This window comes from Oryzias latipes, chromosome 3, assembly GCF_053564925.1.
Source record: "Oryzias latipes strain Hd-rR chromosome 3, Olatipes_Hd-rR_3.1".
Classification (NCBI taxonomy): domain Eukaryota; kingdom Metazoa; phylum Chordata; class Actinopteri; order Beloniformes; family Adrianichthyidae; genus Oryzias; species Oryzias latipes.
In genome coordinates this window covers 25,233,151-25,257,180 of record NC_136239.1, presented here as the reverse complement: position 1 = coordinate 25,257,180, position 24,030 = coordinate 25,233,151, and the positions used below count along the sequence as shown (strand labels likewise).

The 24,030-nt window shown below is 39.9% G+C and overlaps 1 protein-coding gene across 1 annotated transcript; it reads right to left on the bottom strand.

Moving 5' to 3' along the window:
* Positions 1-125: 125 nt before the first annotated feature.
* On the bottom strand, positions 126-24,024 carry prtga (protogenin homolog a (Gallus gallus)). Its single transcript, XM_004067331.5, has 19 exons — positions 23,840-24,024; positions 22,224-22,526; positions 16,088-16,232; positions 15,845-15,978; positions 14,884-15,180; positions 14,621-14,780; positions 14,062-14,309; positions 12,680-12,844; positions 12,002-12,307; positions 11,315-11,503; positions 7,285-7,380; positions 7,023-7,209; positions 6,512-6,639; positions 6,238-6,408; positions 5,073-5,252; positions 4,852-4,975; positions 4,619-4,760; positions 4,255-4,368; positions 126-3,874 (listed from the first exon to the last, which is right to left on the bottom strand). The coding sequence occupies exons 1-19, from the start codon at positions 23,907-23,909 to the stop codon at positions 3,533-3,535; spliced, it is 3,501 nt and encodes a 1,166-aa protein (XP_004067379.1). The 5' UTR covers positions 23,910-24,024; the 3' UTR covers positions 126-3,532.
* Positions 24,025-24,030: the final 6 nt, after the last annotated feature.

The following is a 24,030-nucleotide window of genomic DNA, read 5'->3' as shown; positions in this document are numbered from 1 at the left end:
TGCAACTCTACTAATATTATATATAATATTAAGTCTTTGTGCTTTTTCAAAACTGAAATATTTAATTGAAACCAAGGAACACAGGATCTATTGAACAGGAATCAAAGAAAACAAATTTACCGTCATACATTTTTTTGTATTTTTATTCAAAGTGAGAATCAGACTTTTTATAATAAAACATTGTCTAAATTGCCCTTGAAACACTTGGGAAAAAACTTGCTAATCATTTCCATGTCACAAAAATATAACAAATCATCAACAGAAAATATCAGATAGCATAATCATTGCAAAAAAGGTACATTCAATTTCATATTTTGAAACCTGTTTTTCCTCACTGCAGAGCAGATGCGGGTTCCCCTGAGCATGACTGTAAATAACCCGCTGTGCTCAGAAGCTTAGAAAGGAAAACAAAGAGCGAACTCTATGTTTTATCCCTTTAAATTCACATCCTCGGACAGGAACATCAATCCAGCATTTGACATGAAAAGCAGCAGACCAAAATCCTGGGTCCTTTGATTTGATTACAGACACACAGTTCTGTGTCATCTGAACTGAAAATACAACAAACAGACAAAATAAACACCAAAGTTAGCACCTATGTACCCTTGATAACTATATGACCCAAAACTATAACTGGTGTGACTCAAAAAGCTTTGGTTTGGTTACTACAAATGTTCCTTATTGACAGATTCAACATTTAGGGATTTAAAGAGAACTAAGATGTTTGCTTTGTTTAAAGTTTGCAAAAAAAAGCATTGTGACAAAATACTGAACTAAAAATAGAATACCAAGCAAAAATCACTGGAACCGATCGAGTTTCACACAAATAGGATGCTTTTGAACTGATATCTGACACCAATATGCAACGGTGACCATTTCAAAATCTTTGGTTCAAACAGTTTGCCCTTTAGAGTTAAAATGATTGAAACGCACGAATCACTTCCCTTTATAATGATTGAATCCTTCGGAGAGTCCACTGATTAAAAACACAGAAACATGTCAACGTCTGTGCACCCACTGATGTTTCTTTCTTGAGTCATAAACTAAATCACATCTACACTTATTTGTACAAGTGAACTCTCAATACACCAAAATATCAAAATATAAATATTTAATCTCTATAATTATTTGAGTATATCTTTCAAAATAAAGTGTTGAGAAAATTATTGTTCACTCACTCTTGTGGAAACATACCAGTGGGTGCACATTAACATGAAACTGCACTGTTGCAACTCAGACCACTAATCAATATAATACACTGTATATATCTCTTATAATATTCACCTACTATACAGACATCTGTTTGCAACAGTTCACAAATAACTCTGCAGCAGGATAGTTTGGTCAGTGTGCATAAAACTGATTATTTATAGTAACTCCATAAAGCCTCTGCTAGCACTTTCTGCGAGTCTGTAAAACTCAGCACTCTTTGTGCAGCAGGTGAAGGCCACTAACGCGCATGGCGTTGTTTGAGGTGCAGCGCCTCAACTGATCTCTAAGGCCACATTTCATCTTTGGTCTGATCCCTTGTGATTAATTCTCCTTCCTCGGTGGCCTTTTGCCAGAGATTAGTCGAGGAACCATAGCAAACTAAATCCGCAAACAAGTCTTTGGGTAATAGCTTTGCAGTCACCGCTGCACATTGGCTTGAAATACAAAACTACAAGTGCTAATCTGTATCTAATCTACATCAAAACAAAAACTAGTTACAAAATAACTACACATCGTACTCCTCTGAAGTACAATAACTTCTAAGAAAAATAGAATTTTAGAGGTAAAACATTTTATAGCATTCTTCACTTCAGTCTCCTTGATTAGACACTTTTTCCACTACAATCATTCTTCATGTGTCGCATCCTCACGTGGAGTTGCTCCCTCAGACAGATTAGGCTTTGGTGTCTGTCATCTGAGGAACACTGTCCACATTAAGGCCAAATATTATAAAGCTTTTCTAACCCAATATGCCACTGCAAGCACTTCTGGTGTCAATCTATACGCAAGTCAAACAGGGAAGTCAACAACAACCAGCTCTGCTGACTCCCTCTGTCATCTAGGAGGCAATTTGCATTATATGGAAAAGGCAGCACTAATTCCTGAGCTACTGGCACGCATGTCAGAGATACATTCATAGGATTTTCTATTAGGAAATTACACAGTACAATAGTTTAGCACTGAGAAGATACCCTGTCTGTTCACCATGTAACACTACATGGCTTTTCAATGTACTAAACCTTGTTCCCTGAGTGGAGGAAATCAATACAATAACAAAAGTTACTCTTAAACGAGGTAGTATAAAACAGGAATAGTAAGGGCAGCTGCACACGCGCATACAAAATAAAAACTGACATTCATTATTTCTTTCAAACTCAAAAATGGACAAAAATATTATTAATACTGGCTCAGTACCTCAGCATCGTCTGAGGGGACAAATAACAAAAGGATGTGATAAAATCCTTCATTCCACACAACCAGGTGGAGTGAGAGGAGGAAGCTGCAGTGCCCTTACCATCCACCAAATCAAACACAATGTAAAAGAAAATGGGACAACAATTACACCAAAAGTTATCAGGACGTACAACAAGACGTGTAAATGAAGCTGCCCATCACGTAACCTAAAGTAGTTAGAAAAAATATAGTGGAAAGTTTACCCTGAGGTAAACTGAGGTAGATTAAAAGCAGAGAGACCTCACACTCCCCTTCTGCTCCAGTGATAAACTCTCATAAATAATGTCAGATATGTCACTTCCCTGACATTTCATATATTTCTTTAAACATTCACGGTGGGTGAGATTTTTTCTCTCCAAAATATACAGAAAAAGAAACTTAAAAAAAGACATTCATTGAAAGAGAAGCCATGGAAACCAACTAAACCTCTCGGCCAACAGCTGACAATGTTCAGGTCTTTGCTGGCTTCCTGATTTAAAGATAAATGATAATAAAGTTCACTCTTTCTGCTTCTTCACACAGCTTACAAAACTCTCACGCTGACAATCAGTCCAGCAGTTTGCTTGCAATCAAAAACAACATCCACAGGCCTTTATGGGTGAATTTTCCATATGTTGGTGACCTGGATAAAGCTGTTACCCCTTCCACGATACTTTCTTATTTCTGAACATCAGTGCAAACACATGCACATGCATTACAGAAGAGGTTTTCCAAAGCTTTACAAGCTCTGTGTTCCTCTGAAGCTCTCTTAAGTAGGTTGATGTTCTAAACTTTTACTTAAAATCGGTTCTGTTAAGTCACTCTTTCAGCTAAGACTTCTGGTACATGAAACCCATAAATAACCTGTTTTAAAGTACATTTAAGAAATGACATGTAAGATTTGGGGCTTCTGCAAGGCGGATTTTGTTCTGTTTTGAGTGTGACACCTTAGCTAAATGATAAAAGTCATTTTGTCCATTTTTGATGTTGCACAATGTTGTTTTGATTGCAAGTCACTGCCTTAATAGATGCACACGCAAACACAGACATGGCTGCACACTTGCAGACTGAAAACCTCTCTGGGCTTCACAGTGACTTGAGGCAAATCTCAGCAGACCCTCTCTATCAGGTCAATTTCCCTCTCATCTGACAGCTCGTGGTGCTCCTCAGCAGGACCGCTGCAGTCCGAGTCCCCGCTGCTGTCCTCAGCCGACAGAGATGGCGGGCGGCTGTTCGGACCAGAAGACAGGTTGGTCAACTCCGTCTCGTCGTGAGAGTAGCGGCCAGAGTCGCCAGTTTCATGGCTGCCGTCGCTGTTGGAAGATCTTTCTGTGTCGCCTGAATGTTCCAGCAAGCCCTGAAGGGTGGAGGGCTGGTTTGGAGAAATGCACAGTTCTTCCTCGTAGGTCAACATCGTAGTGCCAGCCTGATAGGAGACAATGCCGTGTCCCTAATTTGTTAAGAAAAAAACAAGAAAAGATGCCCAGGTTTACAGCTGTAGAAAGCAGCTCTAGCTTTGAGTTAAACTTGTTAAATAAAAATACCCTCAAAGAATAATTTACTCCAACAATTTCTTTTCCCAAAAAGATTTGTGGAACAGATTTTCATGAAACACCCCCCAAATACAGAGATTACAAGTAAAAGATGGTTGAGAAAAGATAGGCCTCAGGCTCAACTAATGAAAGGCAAATGCCTTTGCAGCTAAAACAGATAAAGGGAAGTTAAGTGATTCTGATTTCTGGGGATTTTATGGTGCCAACATAAATGTAAACATGACCCATGAGAACTCTGAAAAGCCCACTGACCCGTCTAGGAAAGTCTTCATCCTACCTGCATGGCAAAGCTCTCCTTTTTCATGTCACTGCTGAAGAAAGACCATTTCTTTTTCTTCTGAGAGCTGGGCTGAACAGGTCCAAGAGAATTGATGATAAGATTTGTTCCACCCTACAAAAAAAGAAAGTTTTACTTTACTTTAAATAATTAATATTTTAATTAGCATTTCACCATTTAATCTGTTCTTTAAACATCATCCTTACTAATTTTGTAATAACACGTTGTTAATCTTAAATGCAAAAAATTACTGCATTGTCGCTACATATTTTCAAATTAATTTGTTAATTGTTTCCAGTGGAATGCTTTTGTATATTTTGGTTTTATTTCATCTTGATATATACTTAATAGTATTTTTTTTTACTTTAGCATCTACGTAGTGGCTTTGGGTCATCATTGGAATGGTCACATCAGCATTCTCCTCCTGTTCCTCTGATCCCTGCTGACCTACAGGTGTGGTAGATCTGCTCACACCATTTCTGTAGATCTTCACAGCCGAAAGCTTCCTGCAGGGAAAAAACATTCAACAGGAGACTCACAGAAATTGGAATATTAGGGAAAAGGGATAAGTGTTGCCGGCATGTTTACACAAAGTACCTGTTTTTGCCTCTGCATATGATGATGAAGGCACAGATAATGATGCAGGTGAGAGCAATGCACACGCCCACACTTATACCTGTCATTGATTTTTGGTCCAGATGATAGAAACCATCAGAAAAGCCTGGAAAGTATCAAAGTTGAATGTAAGTACCGTAAAAAAAAGAACATCGTAGTCACCCAATGTGTTTCTGTGTGACTTCAGTAATGAAGTCACTGACCTGTGGAGTGTGAGGAGCCACTGGAGAATCTGATGTCTTTTCCAGCTGAGGGATCTGCTCTTACTGCCAGCTCCAACACCTGGGAAAATGGACCATCGCCCATTTGGTTGGATGCAGAGACTTTAACCAGGTAAACCTGTCCAGGCTTGAGGTTCTCCAACAGCGCCATAGTCAAGCTTCCTGTGGTGGGATATGATCTTTTTGTAAGTAAATTGTTCTAAAAACAAATTCAGTTCTTAACCATATTTACAGAGATTAGAAAAGAACAGCCTAAAAAAATTAAAGGAAATGTTACATATTATTTAAATCCATATAAAGGTTGTTGGAATTAGTTTTGGGAGTTGTGGGTAACATTTTCTTCATAAGGTATTTGCATTTGCAAACTAAAAACAAGCAAATAGTGAACAATTTAGCAACAAAACCCTAACATTTTCTTATGCATGTTATCCATTTAAACCTGTTAGAAACTGATGGAAAATATCACTAAAAGTAGGATTTAAACTCTTCTTTTGTCAAACATCAACATTGTATGTCTGTAGACAAAGCATTCAGTTGCAGCCAGAAACTGCATCGAGCCAAGACATACAGAGAGAAGGCAGGCTCTTACAGAGAAAACAATAGCACACATTCAAGCAATAAAAAATGACAAATATAAAAGAGTAAAGAAGCTCTCAAAGCTGCACGAGCTGAGCTGTGAACAATGGGACTTTGTGATGTAATTAAAAGCAAACATTAAAACAATCATCAGGAGAGAAGAACTGAAGAGGGGGTGTCAGGAAATCTAGGATATTCACCTCCCTTTCACCAGTACCACCCAGTCACCCCCCCAGCAGGGGGGCTGGATGCTCAGCATTAGAAGAGGAAATGTCTTTACTTTCAGGCATATTACCACAGTGTGAGTTGTTTGTTGTTTATTCTCATGTGTGTAGGCTCTTTCATGTGTGTTTCCTGGGATCAAATCAACCAAACTGCATAAATTAACGCAAACCTTTGCTTTGCTGAACTAGTGCCTTCTCAATAAAGACATTCAAGATTTCCTTCCAAACCATGTTCAGTAAAATACATAATCATAATCAATAAACGACAAATATTTAGCAAATACATACATTTTCTCGAATCAGTCATTTTGAAGATGTTTAAAACATTTTTAGCCTGTGCTGCTTACCCTCTTTCCGCAGCATTTGCCATTTCCCAGCAGCCCACGTGTTTCTAGAGGCGTACAGGACAGTGTAGTGCGTCACAGCTACATTGGGTTCATCGGGGAGTTTCCAGGAAACGAGTGCTGTGTCTTCCTCAATTAGTGTCACTTTGACGTTGGAAGGGGGTTGTGTGGGAGCTAGGTGGTCGATAGAGTGAAAAATTGTTATGAGTGATCTAAGCCTGAAATGTTCAATTAACTTCCACAAAACAACAAAGAATAAAGAAAGCATTGAGCTTACCTTCAGGTAAAGTGGTTTGATAGACCACGGGGCTCCAAGGGCTGGACAGCTGCTCTATATGAAGGCGAACGGCAAATTCATATTTAGTGTTGGGCTCCAGGTCACGTACCACAAAACTCTGCTCGTTCCTGCAGAAGAAAGATGTGACAAACTTCAACATTCAGGTCATTCAAACTTATTCAGTGAAACTCTTATAATAACTTTAAATAAAGTGAAGTGAAAACACCAATTAAGACTCCTAGATGTGAGCAATTAGCCCTTCTGATGTTTTTGTCATTCAATTGAGCTGGCCTTTCAAAAATCTCCACTAGATGGAGCTGCGGAGCTGTAGTGAGAGGCAATTAAATGGAGCTGGTGCCAAGAACACTAATTATTTGATGGCTCAAAATGTTTGATTTACAGACAGCTACAGAATACTGTGCTTAAAAAAGAATATAAATGAAAAAGATCTTTATGAAATTCTGAAAAGACAGAAATTTCAGGATCAAAGTGACCAGAACCAGAAGCTTACGTTTGCAAGTAGAGCACTAGAGATGCATTCTGCAGGCCGACAGGGTTGCAGCGTACAGTATAGTTAACTGCATGGCTGGAGCTGAACGCCGGTCGACTCCATTTTAGAAACACAGAGGTGGAGGTATTGGTCCTCACGTGAACATTATGTGGAGGAGGTGGAGGAGGCACTAGGCGATCCCGAACAGCTGAGAGAAACATCTCGTTAAGATTTTGTTGACATTTTTGGATAAAAAGATGCATGAAAATGCTGAGGCACTTACAGACACATCCCGGAGTGCTAACAGTCTGATCTGCTTGATATCCATCTTCATCAACATTATAAGCCAGGAGTTTGACATGATACTTCTTTCTTGGGTCTAAAACAATAAAAAGGGAAAACAAAGCAAACTGTAAAAACTTTCATTCAGGAGTTTGTGAAGAAAGGTGCTTCAACCAAAGAGTTGGACTTCGTAGGTGTCAGGCCAATGAGGTTTTCTGGTGTGACACTGCAGTGGTAAACGAGCGGTTGGACAGTGTGACAGATGCTCTTCGCTGTGAACCCTTTGGTCAGTTTCAACACCATTCAGGGCATCAGGACAGAGAGATCCACTATCCATCACCCTGTCACCCCGAGTCTTTTGACTGCAAATAAGAGAGCCCTTTCTTTGGCCCCGGTCAGGCCTGCTGGTCAGTGGTCACTTGCCCCTTGCACTTAGATTGTGAATCTGGAGGTCAGATAGAGATAAAATCCCCTGGGAGGGGAAATGCAGACGGTCAACAACAGTTTCAGGCCTGAGTAACCCTTCACAGCTGAATAATAGCCATCTGACCAAATGTCCCATTTATCCCTAAAAGAATAAGTGATTAGTATCCAGTTTATGGTTGCATATGATATTTGCAAAGACTTTTTGTTTGCCTTTAAAAGTTGCAGCAGATGCCATTATCTATCACCGATATAAAAGTGATAGGCAGCCAGACGAAGTCACACTTTAGCATTACCTAAGGGAAAGGTGTCTTTGTATTGTCTGGTTCACACACTGTCTTGATCTGAGTGGGAAAGGACCACAGGAGATGTTTCCATGGAGGTTTTCAAAGTGGAGCAGCTCACAGCCCACAGCCCTGGGGAGGTTTACTCCAACCAAACCAAGGCCAGCAGGTCATGTTGAGATAAAATTCTTAAAGCATCTAAGGTGGTGGGGGTGGGCTTTGAGATGGGACTTTGTTTATTTAACTTGAAACTTTAAAAAAAAAAATCTTAAAAAAAAAGACAAATGTTTTAGATGAAGATGCTATGAAAGTTTTGCTAAAGTTGAAAAAATTCAAACTAGAACTAGTTTAATAAGGAGTTTGTGTATCAAACTCACAAAGGATTATACATTCTTTGACCAGAGTATTCTAGTAATCCCGGTCTTTTAGGTTGAAGTCTTTAGTGCCCACCTCCACCGAGGAACAGGCATTGAGAGTGCACCTCTTCCCAGCCCCAAAAATACAATGGGTCTGCCATAATTATGCAGGAGAGGAGCTCTGAGAGGGGGGAGGCTGTGACATCTGGGCCACGACCTTTGACATGGAATCTCGGCAAGCTAAATCCTGCAAAAGGAGGGGTTACACGTTTCGCTCTAAAGGGGGAGGGTCAAGCAGAGGAAGTGAGTAGAAAAACAGGGAAACACCAGAAGTCAGAATAAAATGCTTGTACTGAAGTGAACTCCTTAAATTGCAAATGAATGAAAACTGAGCAATCAGGTTTAATTTTTAGCCACCAAAATACATCCAGATGTTTGATCATTTTAGACAATACCTGATAATCCATGAAATACACCCCTAAAATGCAGCTTTTTCTATTTCCAATCACCAGATTAGACCTCTTATGATTATTTATCTGACATTACTAGTATGCAAGTAGTTTTTTTGCAGGTTAACATTGTGTTGTAAAGACCTGCAGCTGTACATTGTTCTGTGTGCATTGTTTGGTCTCGCAAACCTTCTCTTTTTTCTGCCACACAACCCATCAGCTCCTGAAGTTTTGTTCTGTTGCGAAAGGCCCCCCAGGCCACAAAGAGCCAGGCCATAAATGTCAACTCCTGCATGAACTCTCACACCAGCATCTATCATCCCTCCCACCATTCCTCTCTCTATTGCCTTTACCCACACAAATCAACACGTATACACAAACTGACACGCATGCAGCTAAAGCAGGAAAAAGACCTTTGAAAATCATGGTCATTCAGACCTAGTTTTCCCACCAAGCACGTTTTTTAACGTCAGGAGTGGCTGCAATGTGGCCTCCAGCTGGGATATAAATCTACAGTTGTGCATCCAGGTCTGTTGCCATACGTCTATGAGAAACATTTCAGTTCACCAACTTCCAACCACAGGCCGAGCAGAGTACGCCACGCAGAGAAAGGTCACCTCACCGTGCCACACACACACTGGAGCCTTACGACCACATTCCTGTCCCCTCACAGAGCCCTCTCAATCATTTGGATTGTCATCAGGGATCATTCAGAAGGAGGCCGGTTCAGAGCGGAATCCTCTGCAGATGTACACAGAGCTGATTCAGCAGCATCCAGCCCTGGAACAGCTCCCAGCACAAAAATCAATGTTGTTTTTAAGAAGGAGAACAGTTACTGCACTCAACATCAAGTGGATTATCGGAAAAGCCATTTACAGTACCAGGAGATTTAATTTGAAGTCATGACCTGCTGAGGAACATCAATTTCCGACATCAAGCTACTTTCTTAAAAACAGCTGGATTGAGTTCGATCTTTAGTAGTAAAAGCATCAAATATAGGGAACAAGGGTACGTGTATAAAAAAAATTGATATATAATTCGTGAGCTTTGTACTGTCACAGCGAAATTAAAGCCTTTCTTTATGTCTAAGTTTACAAAATAAAAAGACAAAACAAAAAGAGACTGAAAAAACGTACCATGTATATAGTGGTAAAACAGATAAGAGTTCCCATGTGCTAAAAAGTACTTCACTGTCTATTTAGTTTTTCCTTTTCCTTTTTGACCAGTGGGTTACTGCAATTCTGTTAACAGCAATATAAACACAGGGGTGAAAAGCGTCTCTCCACTATTTTCACTGGTGCAGGATGTGTTGCCCCACAAGTGCAGTGCTGGAGCTCAGAGCTGCAAGATACAGAGCTCACACAGCTCGCCCATTGTTTGGCTAACAACTCAGATGGTCAGGGGAATGCATTTCCTTTAGGCCCTGGCTAATAAACCATCTTTGTGGCTCTCAAAGCCAAACACAATAAGAGTCTTTGATGCCTGTGATCCTCCAGCGACACTGCTCAAAGCAGTCATAAAACACATGATAAATCAGCTTCCTCAGAACAGCTTTCCTCTCCATCAAACAGCTCTGCAAAGCCCCTCCACCCAATGAAACCAGCACTTTAATTCAGGTGAAGCTCTCCTTTAGTTTGGATGACAACTACCCATGTTAACTTAGAGGGAAAATTGAGTTTACTTCTTGATTTAAAGATATAATAAAATCTAGAAATTAAACGTTTGACTTCATTTGACAAAGTTTGTTAGTTATCTTAATCTTCAATCATTTTTATCTACTCTAACTTTGTTTAATCTATTCTCTCTACTTCCTTTTTTCAAACACAATTTCCTGATCTTCAAGAAAGCTGCTGACCACCTGGTTGACCCCCCTGGTCACAGATGGTCAGATGTCCACTGAACTGGCCTGTCCCCCCTCCTTCCTGCATTATAAAAACCTACAGCTTTGCTGACTCCAAGACCAGAAAAGCTGTGATACGTCTACTAACACAAAAGAAAAAGCTGCACTCAAATATTCTGCTCAGAGGTTGGGAGGTCAGAGCAGGAGGATGTGAAGCTGTTCTCGTTTTTATGCCCAGTGATGCTCTGCTCAACACGTGACAAGCCCTAATCCCATTAATCACTCAAAAGCTTTGGTGTAAGCAGATGCTGCGGCTGGTTTTAATCAAATTAGTCAATCAAAGACTTTGTTCTGAAAACTTTGTTGGTTTCAAGAACTTTTTAGATGATTAATAACACACATTTTAGTCAATTATAAATTGTATTATAGACATTTAGGCGTTGAATCTCACAGCTAATAGTGGGGCAAAAAAATCTGTCAATGATAATTAACCTTCTGAACTAATTTTAACACAAGCTATAAAAAGAATAGTTGTCACAAAAAGCTTATAAATGAAAATTCTGTATCTCAAAAACCCAAAAGTGAAACTTCTTGACTACACTAATGAGTGACAGAAGGCTGGGAAAATACTGCATACAAAGTGATAATGTTGCACAAGGTAACCTGACACAAAACTCACCAAGGCCTTCAATGATGTGTTTGTTAACAGAGGCGCTCAGCTGAACTGGGGCGCTCTCAGGCTGGCTTTCCTCGTGGTAGAAGAGCTTGAAGCCCTGCATTCTGGCTGAACCTCTCGGTGTCAGATGCCAGCGAGCTAAAATCGTTGTGCAGTTTAAAGGCTCCAGATGCAGCTCAGGAGCCAAGGGAACTGAGGAAAACAGACAAGAATCAGAAGGGAAACAATACGTTTTAAGATGAAACAGTATTGATAAAGGTGTTTGTAAGCTATAAACATGTTTAGAATAGTTCCTAGTATAAAAAAAAAATCAAAATAACTATTCCCAATTTTTGTCTTACATAGGAAAACTAAAATGTGAACTGGTCACCTCTTAAAAATGTTAGAGTCCATACAAAACCTCTCTAGCTGTGTTACATTGTGTTTAAACCACAACAGCCAATTCTATTTCCCCAACTCAGACAGGATATGATTTTTCTCTTTTGTAGAGGTTTATAACAGTGGCAAGGAATATTAATGTTATGATGTAAAATGGTGCAAGGGTGGACAGCACGATAATAGAGACCAATTGATCAGAATGTCATTTCATCAGTCTTATAATGAAATGTTTGTCCTGCACTTTTTCAGTTTTATTTAGTTATTTACATTAATTCTGGACAATAAAAACAACATATTTGCTTCAAGCTGTACCTTGAATGCTGGATGCCTTTGGAGTACGATGAGAAGTCCAGGCAGACTGCTCGCCCCACCCTGCGCTGGTGGCAGCAGCAATACGCAGCAGGTAGATGGTGTCTGGTTGCAGATTTTCAAGGAAATATTGGGTCTTTTCCCCTGGCAGCTCTATTTGTGACACCCCGCTCTCAGAACTGGTGCGATAGGACAAGCGGTACCCAGAAACGTGACCACGGCTCAGCTTCATCGGAAGACGCTGCCAAGAAACTTGGATGTCTGTGGGGCTGCGGCTGGTGAGGCTCAGCTCTGGAGCCCGGAGGGGAACTGTGGACAGACAGGAAATACAAACATAAATTTGTCTTTTTGCTGCTCACTTCCTTTATATGTTTACTGTAAAAACAAAATAAAGCTATTACTTAGATACAATAAAATACGAAATTGAAAACACAATTTCCAAAGATAAAATAAGATATAAGGGAATGGGAAAACTGGCAGCTTTTATCGTTTGTTTTTTTGTATTTAAGGACATTTTTATTTTAACCCATAAGAACCCATAGTGACATCAGTGTAACAGAAAAACATAAATGTGTTCTGTGTTCTTGGTTTGTGGTATATTCCACATAATTTTATTCTTAAGGAGAAATGGGTCTGGGTTCTTATAAGAGAAAGTCTAAAGTAGACAGTGTTTGGCCTCACCATCCTCAAATGTGTGTTGGAAGACATGGTCGGACATGCGACTGGCTCCCATGGGCATGTAGGCCACCACATAGAAGGTGTAGTTGCGGGCAGGCTCTAGGTCATCAATAATGTAGCGAGTGGTATCGTTTCCAATGACAACTTGATATTCCTCATTGTTTAATCCTGGACAAATGAAGAGATTACACAAATAAATAAATGGGACTTTTCTTTTCAAAAAAGTATGAAACAACAACAAGCAAATACAGATTTTTATTGAAATTTTCAGAATATAAATGATAAGATTTCATTAGGGCTCTAGTGGTTTAGTCAGTGATTGCTGTTGCTGTGGTAACAAAAGCCACATTGTTGTCTCAACAAAAGAAGTATTCATGGTTCTTAGAATCTCATGTATGTGAGGTCTGATTTTAAAACAGAAATGCAACTTTTTAAATCTTTAATTTTGACATTACATTTTTCCAGCACTAACATTTTAGTGTAGTCCAAATAAAAAATATAAGAGACAAGATTTGAGATTGGATATTCATAATCACCAGCTTTGAATTCTTACCTGGTAAACAAAATACTTAAAAGTCAATAAAAGGACTTTTTGTATAATAGCCTGAAAGCCTCAAAGGGCCTTTTCAAAAATACAATGCTGGTTTTTCTGTTCAGTTCACACACTCTTGCTGCCTCCCAGAATACACACATTTTTAGACACTTCTTTACATGCACTAATTAGCTTCTCTTTTCAGAAGAACTTCAATGTATCACCAAGCCACTCTGTCAACAACCTGCACTGTTTAACATTCTTTAAGTGCTCAACTATGCACTGACTGGAAACTGTAAAATAATTACTGTTAAGCTGCATTTTTAAAGAACTTTACAAAGGGAGTTCAAAAAGCCTTTATTTTGACCTCCTTATCTGGAAAAATCCAGCAGGTGCTCTTTTCTCTGAGCAAAAATTCTGTGTCCTTTTTCCAGCGGAAGTCAGCTGCATTGTGATTAAGTGCAGTGCTTGAATGAACTGGCAGCACATTCTCCTGAAAAGTTGCATTGTGCGAATGTGACTCTTGTTATCAAACGTAAGTATTCCCACGGAAACCCAAAGACTTGGCTGCTTTTCTCCTGCCTCGGTCTAACCTTTGGGCTTTATGGGAACTTTTTAAAATGTTTTTGTGAATTGTAATGTCTTTATATTCTATCCAGCAAAGGAATGGGCTCCCGAAATCCAAGAGATGTTTGTCCTCTCGACTATTTGTTTAGAAAGTTTTTGATTTGTTTCTTTTTTTTTTTTAAAGTATTTCTGTTTAAAACCTCCTAACAAAATAATAACTTTCTTAACAGCCTTAGAATGTCTTATTGCATAAAAAAATACTATATTGTGTCAAAGCGACACTCACCTTCAGCCTTCATGTAGTGCACAGAGTACGCAATGACTTTATCCGAGTTATACTGAGGCCTTTCCCAGGCCAGAAGGATGGCAGAGCTCGACACGGTGTCGGCCCGGATGTTCCTGGGTGCGCTTGGCCGATCCTCCGACATCACCACGATGAGTCTGGCCATGGAGAGGACCGACCCCAGCTCGTTTTCTGCCTGGCACTGATAGATGGCATCGTCTTCAAGGATGATCTGGTTGATGACCAGTTTGCTGTTAACACACAATGCAAAGTATTAAAGAAACGGAGCTTCCCTCTGCTCTTCCTCCAGAGTGCTGTCATTCTATTGTTATTTTAACGAACACTGACAGCTGAATGAGAAGCAGGAATCAAATTATTGGAAAACCAACAAAAATTCAATTTGAACAGCTGTAAATTATTTGGTTTCCTTTCTACTGTGGGAGAAATGGTGAATTATTAATTTAACCAGGTTAAAATTGGTCAACAACTGTCTAATGAGACTCTTGACTCTGGTCTCTTGGTCTCTGCGGACATGTGTGAGAAACCCAAGGAAGAAATGTACCTGTGGTACATCTTGATCCGACCGTTGGACTGAACTTTTTCTCCATTTTTGAACCATGTGATCTGAGGTGTCGGAACCCCTTCAGCATGACACACAAATCGAGCGGTGCCAGCACGTGGGCGGGTTAAGCTCTCTGGCCATTCCACCAAGGAAGGTGGAGCTACATTTGAAAAAAAATATGTAAAGGGGACGAGATTAGTTTGTTATAAACTACAAGGAAAAAAAGTAAAAGTAACCTCCTGGAAAAGTAGTAGAACCTTTACCTAACACAGTGATGTTGGCTGATGAGACAGTATAGTTCCGTGTGCCGGGAGTGGTGGCTCTGCACATATAGACCCCTCCATGCTGCGGCTTAATGTCAGTGATTAGGAGGTTGCCATTTCCCAACACTTTAGTGTTGTAAACATCGATGGATTTGCCGTCAGCTCGGCTCCAGGAGATGAGAGGACGTGGATTTCCTGTGGCCAGGCACTCCAGGATGGCACTCTGGTGCAGCGACACTGACATGTTCTTTGGTCCAGCAATAATATGGGGTCTTTGAGGAAGATGGGGGGCTGGGACTGTGCAGGGACAGCAGGACACCATCAGTAAATATCTCACATCACTCGCAGTGAAGGGAAAATGACAGCAAAACCATCTTGATATATGTGTGTTGAGCAAACAGAAAATTAAAGACCCAGGATAGTAAAAATGTTTTTGTGGCATTTTTCTTATGATGGAGAAAATTAAAAGTAAAGTATTAAATTATGGGAGCAGACAAAAAATGCCATTTAAAAAAAGCCTATTACTGCGACGCAGGTGCTCCAGTCGGCAGCCACAAGCTCCCTGCTCCACTCCATTCCGATGCATTCACTAGTGCACAAGTAGATCCATGAACATCTTTGTTTTCCTTGTCTGAGCTGGCATCTGGCTCAAAACTGTACGGCTGAATAACTCCAATATTTCTCACCATTTTTGTAGCACAGGTAATGTTAAATTGGGGTTGTGAGGGGCTGTAATCTAGACAGAGAGTGTAAACAAAGGGATTATGGGAAATGAGGAAAGGTTTATTCTGCACCAATGGTCCTTTTACAACTCAGAGGTGAATTACTGTTAAACTACTGCTACCCTGCAGAAACTTTGTCCTGGAAAAACGACAGAGGTTTTAAGTAATCACTGGGAACTCTTTTACAACAGATCAAAGGTGACTGGAGTGGGACTTAAACAATAAGTGAAAAGACACACATGGAGTGACAGTGAGGGTGGCTTCTGCACTTCGGCGGCGGCTGGCGATGTTGGTGGCAATGCAGCGGTAATGTCCGGCATCTGCTCGTTGGATCCCGTGGATCTGCAGAACACCGCTGGGCAGGACTGTAATTCTGAACCAACACACACCAAAAATATTTCAAAAGTGGACAGTAACACAGCAATTATCAAACTCAACATTAAACAATTCCATGAGGTTACATTGAAAATACCAGTGTGTACCGTTCAGTGGAGAGGGGTAGAGTGACTCGATTGAACTCCCAAGTGATGATGGGAGGAGGGTGAGCACTGATTTTACAAGAAAACCTGGCAACTGAGCCTTCAGTCACCACTATGGATGTTGGCTGGAGTGCAAAAGAGGACATACCTGCAGAAAAACAGCATGAAGGACAAAGGTATCAGAATAGCATCCATATCACATTACAGGCATTAGTGTCGCACATATTTGACCATTTCAGCCGTTGTGGCAAACAAGCGAGGACATATCTACAAGTACAAACTCCAAAGGATGATAATAAGTTGCAGTTGTTTTGTTTGTTTTTTCAGGTCAATCCCTCTTTCCAAACACAGTGATGGATCCCAGACATCCATCTCCCAGTCAGATCCAGAGTGGATGTCATAAAACAAAAATGCCTATAACCTAAAGCCAGAGACATGCCAAGTCCTGCAAGTAGGTGTTGACTGGAGTGGAGCCACTACATCCTGCAGGGATAAGGTTTCCCTGAAACTGAGCTGTTTTCAGGCACCAGCTGACCAGCAGCTAAACAAGACCTACCACGAACAACTACTAGACTGTTAATGCAACAGGAAAATAGTGTATAAATCATGTAGGAGCTTTAACAGTTTGGGACCTTTAAGTCAGCGAACGGCTCCTTTGATAAGACCTCATAGTGAGCCATAAAAGTCTTGAAAAGGTCACCCAGGCTAGTACCATCCCCCTCTTCTCAGGAAGCTGCATCAGCCTGTGGTCAGTAATTTGTTAAAAGAAATCAATCACAGGTTTTTGTTTGTTTGTTTGTGACAGAGGAAACAGGGCGGCATGCTAACTTTCACGTGTATATCAAAAAATTTGCAAATGTCTCTGGGGAACTTCAGCTGCAGCAAACGCATTGTAGTGTGCATGAGGGGGCGGATGGATGCATTCGAGAAGGCAGTGGTCTAGAGCGAAGCAGCAGAAGAGCTGAGACTTAAAAAAACTGAAATTATTACCACAGATTTGATAAAAAACGTCCTTTTAAGTTCTGGCAAAGTTATAGTTATTTTAAGTTCAAGAAGAAAAAAATTCTACCAATTCTTATGGTGAGACATTTTGAAATCCATACTAAATCATTAAAAGATGGGAAATTTAAAGTTCCTATCAATTATTTCAATTACACACAGGTAAATGTTGAATTGTCAGTGGACTCAATGATATTCCAAGGTTTAAACAGAGACTAACGGTGGTGTAGATCAGATGTCCTCACCAAGGCCCTATTTAATCAAATTAGTCTTGAGCTGTTACCCCTTAGCTCCACTGTGGCTGTTTGATGTGAACATAGAGGAAAGGAGACACAGTTAAACCCTCTTCACACAACTGCACACACACACACACACACCCTGTGATGCAACAACACGGCTGCGGGACATGGGAGATGTGCTGATCTTCTTGCCTGACAACTTTGATCCCCCATTTATTTAGGTGATTCTTGACTGGAATACAACAAGAAATTCTTTATTTATTGATAAACTAAAAAGGCAAAGTAGAAGATCTATGTGCTGGTGGTTATCTTTCCCCGCTAGAAGGTTCTTCTGTCTCTTTTGCCAATTTCAGGGTAAAGTTATTGTACCAAAATTGTCAAGCGATTGGAGACATTTTACTGATGTCTTTTTACTAAGTTACCTATATTTAGTTTTTCTTTCCAGAAAAAAAGGCAAAAAACTATTGGAACCTTTTTTGTTTTGTTTTTGCACCAACACACAAAAACATGAAACTTTGGCTGAATATGTTAACATTACCTTTTCTAGAGTACAGAACAAATACCTCAGCTTACTCCCAAAAGCTTGAAGAAACAGCTCTGACCATCTGCCCTTCTCATTAATTTGACCTTTGACCTTCACAAATCTCAGGCTGGAACTCAACTCAGACAGAGAGCGGCTTGACTAGGACTGGGTATCATTTCAGAAGTTTAGATACTGATACCTTCAATTCCATTCCTGTCCATGAACTACACCTTTTTTTCCAATGAGACCACTTAGCGCATTACCTCAGAAACTTTGCTCCTATTTTTATAGTGTTAACTCTCTTCACATGCTTATCTCTTTAACCAATATACAAAAAAAAAAAAGAATTCAAGCACAATAAGGACAAAATGCTAGTAACACAATATATCAATGCACAGAGTTTTAAATACGCTCAAGCAGTACTAAATAACTTGTTTTACGTCAGACTCACTGCAGCTGAACATCCCATGAATTGAGGATGCAGCCTTTACACTGACTTTGGCTAAAGGATTCCTTTTTGTATCAACATTTGGAATAGAATTAAAATTATTGCAATTTGTTTGGTGTCTAAAAAAGATCTAACTTGATCTCCAGCCTAAACCAGTGCCTCTGCTAACAACATGCATGAAAGCTAACTAAACATTCACCTATGCCGTTTTCCAGCTGTGATGATTCAAAGTTCAATTTTGTCACCACAGGCTGATTTGTTGTATAAAAATTGCTTTAAATGCAGCCTAAGCTTCAGTCTGACACAAACTTTCACAAGCAGAGTCCCACAGGTATGAAAGCTCAAGTTACTATGCATTCTTTGATCTTTAACGCATTTTTAGTGATAGTCCAAACTGGTGGAGTGATGAAATGATGCATTTAGGACTTCATCTGGAAGCATATGGGTTCTTCTACAGCGGCAGCTCAACACACCACAGGTCAGTGGACAGGTCAAGCACAAACAAAGATTCTCCCACAAATGCTAGGAATGAGTTCAGCCCCTCTCTGTGGTCACTTTCTCAGTCAGAACACAACGCAGCAAAAATACTTACTTAACCTAAAGATTTCTTATATGCTTCATTTTTCTTTGGAGTGAATTGTTTATTTGAGGACCCCAGGAATTGTTTATTTGTTTCTGTTTGTTTGTTTGTTTGTTTCATTTAGCAGACTAAGGGAAACATTTTTTCTGCTCAGGCAATGCTCAACCTCCACCTAAGATAGTCTTTGAAACCTAGATTATTTTTAACTTTAAAAAAAAACTTGTATCCATTTACAATCAATATTTTTTCCCCCTTCTGCAACGTGTTTTTTTCAAGACAACAACATTCTGAACTCAGTGAATTCAAAAAAGTGACAAAAACAGCATGACACATGGAAAGTCCTGGTGTTAGCCTCAACCCTCCTTCCTCCAACTCATCCCCAGAGGTTCAATATTTGCTTAGAGACATTAAAATTGATCATCCTCCCTGGTTTCTCCACTGCATGCTAAATTGATAACTATCACTTGACCAATAACCCCTCAAAACTAAGCTATCTCAGCAAGGACTAATGACACCAAAAACCCCTCATTGTGTTTCCTTGTTCTACCTGCATTCCTTTGGATAACCTCGCTTTGGAACAGAGGGAGACTTCCCTACAACACTACATGACTCCAATGAACATTTCTAAACGCGACTAGAGGCTGATAACCAAAAAAGAAGAATGCGAAGCTGAAAAAGCCCACAAATCAATCACTAGCCGGGTGGCAGATGTGCTCCTCCTGCACACAGGCTGCAACCCTGCCAAGTGACCACTGGCCTGGCCAAACAAAGGCCTATTCCCATGAGCAGTGTGACCTCTCAAAGATCAGGATAGGCGGAGGGGGAGTCGTGCTAGAAAGAGCATTCACCCCCCTACATCAGGTCCTTATCTCTCCCAAAGTTTTCCAATCACTCAACAGCAACCCTCCACTAAAACAGTGGCCTCATTGTCCAAAACTCCTGTATCAGATCGGACTAAGAAGTCAATATGTGCAAATACATTCTAACCCAGCTTTATTTGTTATTCCATTTTTAATTATTACAATGGCAGTTCAAATGAAACTAACAACAACAAATAAAGTTAAATGGACATCTAGCAGCATTGTACTGAAGATTTAGATCCTCTTCACAGCCTCGCTGCCCCCCCATCTACTGACCTCCAGGCCTGCCATTCAGAGCAACCATAGTAACATTTCTTAACCTGCAGAGGTTCAGAGCTTTGGCTGGTCTAACTTCAGGGCATTTCTTTCATTAACATTAAAGTTCACACCATGCGAGTTGACTTTTGCCTTATTGCAGCCTCTAACTGTCATCGGGAATTCAATTTAAATGCATTCCTTACTTTAAGGAGCTGTCTTGATCTGGTTGCCTGTGGATACACAGCTAAATTCCAATCGTCTGTGCACACCAACGGTACCAGCACCAGAATATTAATCTTTTACAGACAAGTATTTATAAAGAGCCCATTTATAACCAAGCATGCATTGAGCATTACACAAAAATAAAATTAAGAAGCATCAAACTAAGCAAAAATAAAATGATCTAGGATTTTTATCATTTAAATACATTCCATGTGAGATTGAATTGCTATCTTCTAGATTTCCAAATGTATGCCACAAACCATTTGGAGAAGAACCCTTTTCCCAACTTTAATTGCTGTTTGTCAGCAATTTCTCACAATTTCATACCAGACATTTTTGGCTCATGTAGTCTGTTATCAACTGCCGTGTTTGACCGAAAACAACCCCATTAACTGACTGGTTTGTGGCTTAACCTATTTGAACACATTCCGACTTCAAACAATGTGTAGAAAGACAAGAGAATATGTATTTTTTCTGTTCATTCCTTTGTGTATCTGATATAGTATGAAGAAACTACAGTACAAGAGTCTCTGTATAAAAATCATCATTCATTTAAGGTCTGCTGACAACATTGTGCAACAAAGTTTGGGTGTCAAATTATTTTCTTTGTGCTTTGTAACTTTTAAAGTCAACTTACATCAACATCATCATTCTCCAATGAGAAGTTGATAACACAAAAACCCCCACTTCCTGTTCAGAAACAACAAACAGATCTGATTTCAGATGCATTCCCATTTGAATTATTCATCATAAAATTGGTTCAATTTAACTTTTACAATCACTGCAATTAGCTTTGCTGTGACCAAACAAAGTTGTTCTGACCAGTGATTTCAGGAAAAAAAACAACTGCCCCCACAGAATCCCTTCTCTTTTGTGCTTTTGGGAGGCGCTGAGGACAAAACTGGTCTGAGTGTAAAGCTTTCCTTTCACCAGAGTAGTGAAGCAGAGAGCAATTGTCTGCAAGGCATCCAGTCCCTCCTAACCTGAGAAGCCCTGCAATAAAGTTTAGGCCTTTTAGACACACAAAGTAAAGCCGCAGTACTGGGAAACAGCTATTCACATTAGCTTGTGTGTGTGTTTGTATACTTGCCACTTGTGTCAACCCCCACTGCTGCCCCTGAGTCCTTCAACTAAGCATTTCTCAGGTATGTGAAAATTTTACGAGCTTCCAGATAGAGCTTCTAGCAGGTCTAAGTGCCATTTTAAAACAAACTAGTAAAGCTTACAGACAGTGTTTATCACCGCTTTAGTTCATGCTGCTGGGCCAGTAAATTGATCAATTAATTAATAAATCTGAACGTGCTCTTGTGAGCACCAATCAGATGCTGTACGGAGTTCCTGAAAAAGGAAAAAATGTTGGGAAACTTTAAAAACTGAACATAAACAAAGAAATTGCAGCTTTCTTTGTGGAAGAATTAGGTCAAATTCAATTTTAACAGCTTGTTAAATCTTTAATCAGAAAGCTTCCTATAATATAGATTTCAGAGCACCCCATTTTGATCTTCGCCCTGGTGACGCTAAAGAGAAAACATTAGGTCCCTCATGACCATCTCAGCCTGAAGCTTCCCTACATCCCCCTTAAATCATGAGGCCAACTTGCCCAGCAGTGAAGGACAAAGCATTCCAAAAGAACAATTCCTCAAACGATCAGGGTGCCATAACATGAAAGGCCTGACCAGTAGTAAATAGGGGTCATCTGCTCTTTAGTATTGAGGGGCTGGGATCCTGGACAGCTTCTAACCTTTCAAATCTCCTGCACATTCATTAACACACCAATAGGCATCTCCAAGCACCATTTTAGGCTCTAACTCTGTGCGCCTCTTTCCACAGACTTGTTTTAAGTGTAAGAATGGGCCGCAAACACACACACACATTGTGTGTGTGTGTGTGTGTGTGTGTGTGTGTGTATATATATATATATATATATATTAGTCAACACAAAGGAAGATGCATACAAAAGTGACAAAAGCAACATAAAAATGGTTAAAATTTGAGAAAAAACCTACTTACTTGCGATTGTAAGACGGGCTTTCTGGCTCAGGATTGTTCCAAACTTGTTCTGAGCAAGGCACTGATAGCACCCTTCATCTGATTTGTCTCCTCGTCTGCTCTCCACCTCCGAAAAGTAAAGGGAGCCATTGGGCAGCAGATACACCCGTTCACTCTCCACAAGCTTTAATCCACTTTTGAGCCATCGGATGTGAACGGGGGCCTCTCCTCGTGCTTGACAGTCCAAGATAACTGCCTCCTTCCTCATGACAGTCACATCACGGGGCTCCTTGGTGAAAAACAATTCACTAAAGCATAAAATACCTGCAGAAAAAACATACAAAAGGAGGCGATCAGGAGACGCACACAAGAGCAAGACCCTCTGCCAGGAGGCCAACTAAGAATTTAAAGTATTTACACGCCAGCTTGCATTGACTTTTCAGGAGCTAGTAATTACATTAGTTAAGGGCTGTGGCACCTTATACCTTAAGTGGGTGAAAGTTGATGCAAGCGTGACAGGAAAATACAAGCTGAGATGGTTTGTCAAATGTAAAAGCGACTCGGAGTGTCAGCTGAAGGACAACGCTGCCATTACAGTAGGTCAAACAAATAAATCCCATAGTCCCTTCGGATTACTCTATAGCTCGACTCAAAACATCACTCATTGATTAAAAAAAAACACGAGTCGTTGTTTTTTTTATAGCAGACATGTTGTTTCCAAAGCATAAAAAAGAAAACCATGGATACATTCACACTAAACTTTTTCGGTGATGATAAATAGAAATGTATTACATGAAGTGTGATTCACTTTAATTTTTACTGAAATTATGAAGGAATGTTTTGTGATGATAATCAAAAAGCACTCTATTATGACAAAAACATCTGACCTTGATGTGATGAGAACCGGATCATGACAACTAAATATAGTTAAGGGTGGGATCAAATAAGTTTGTTTCTTCCCACTCCTTTTCAAGCAATAAACCACTCTACTTGACTTTAGTTAAAAATCATTAGATTTAATTAATCTAATGTGCCCCAAGCAGCAACTGTATCATGCCTTACTGCAAAAACCTCTATTTACGATTATGAGTAATTACATTTTTAAGATGATGGCATCTACCCCTTATGTTTTCACAAATATTTATAAATGTATTACATTTTGAATCAAATTAATGATAATATTTTTATGCAGGTGTTTTTTTCTATTAACAGCTTCTCATACCACCAGTGAAATCATGCAGAATAACTAAGTAAGTGAAAGACTGTATTTTAAACAGGAAATCTGACTGAATTGATAAGAAAACACACATTTTAAACTTTTTTTTCATTTACTAATTAATATTTAAGAAGTTGAGGAAGAATTAAAGGCCAAACAAAGTCACTGTAAGAGTAACTGTGTCTGGGTTAAGCACCCAAAATGCTGTAAGTGTAAATTGATAAAAATGAACTATTTAAAAACATACCGGTGGAGTCTTTCCTAAAGCAAAGGTCAGTTTGGAAACAACGTCATCTGTCCACTTAAAAAGCTTTAAACTTAAATTAACCCACTCTTAAGTCAGTCTTGGCACTCACACACATGCACGTAACCCGACGGTTGCATTGGAATTATAAATTCGTATAATGAAACAGCTGCTCACCTGAGATTGGAAGCAACATGACCACGAAGAACAGCAACCGCTGATAAAGTCTCCTTTCAACCGGCGCCATTGTCCATGCATCCTAGCTACTCTCGCATGTTTGCTTCCTCCACTTGAGCTGCACTCTACTGACGGCGAGGACTAGCGGTCAGAGATGCAGGAGGGCAGTTTCCCTCCTCTGGGATGGACGG

Coding starts and splice junctions, on each gene's coding strand:
- prtga (XM_004067331.5), bottom strand. CDS start 23,909: ATGGCGCCGGTTGAAAGGAGACTTTATCAGCGGTTGCTGTTCTTCGTG. Junction 7,210..7,284: donor TAGCACTCCGGGATGTGTCT/GTAAGTGCCTCA, acceptor TGTTTCTCTCAG/CTGTTCGGGATCGCCTAGTG. Junction 4,369..4,618: donor GCCACTACGTAGATGCTAAA/GTAAAAAAAAAT, acceptor CTTTTTTTGTAG/GGTGGAACAAATCTTATCAT.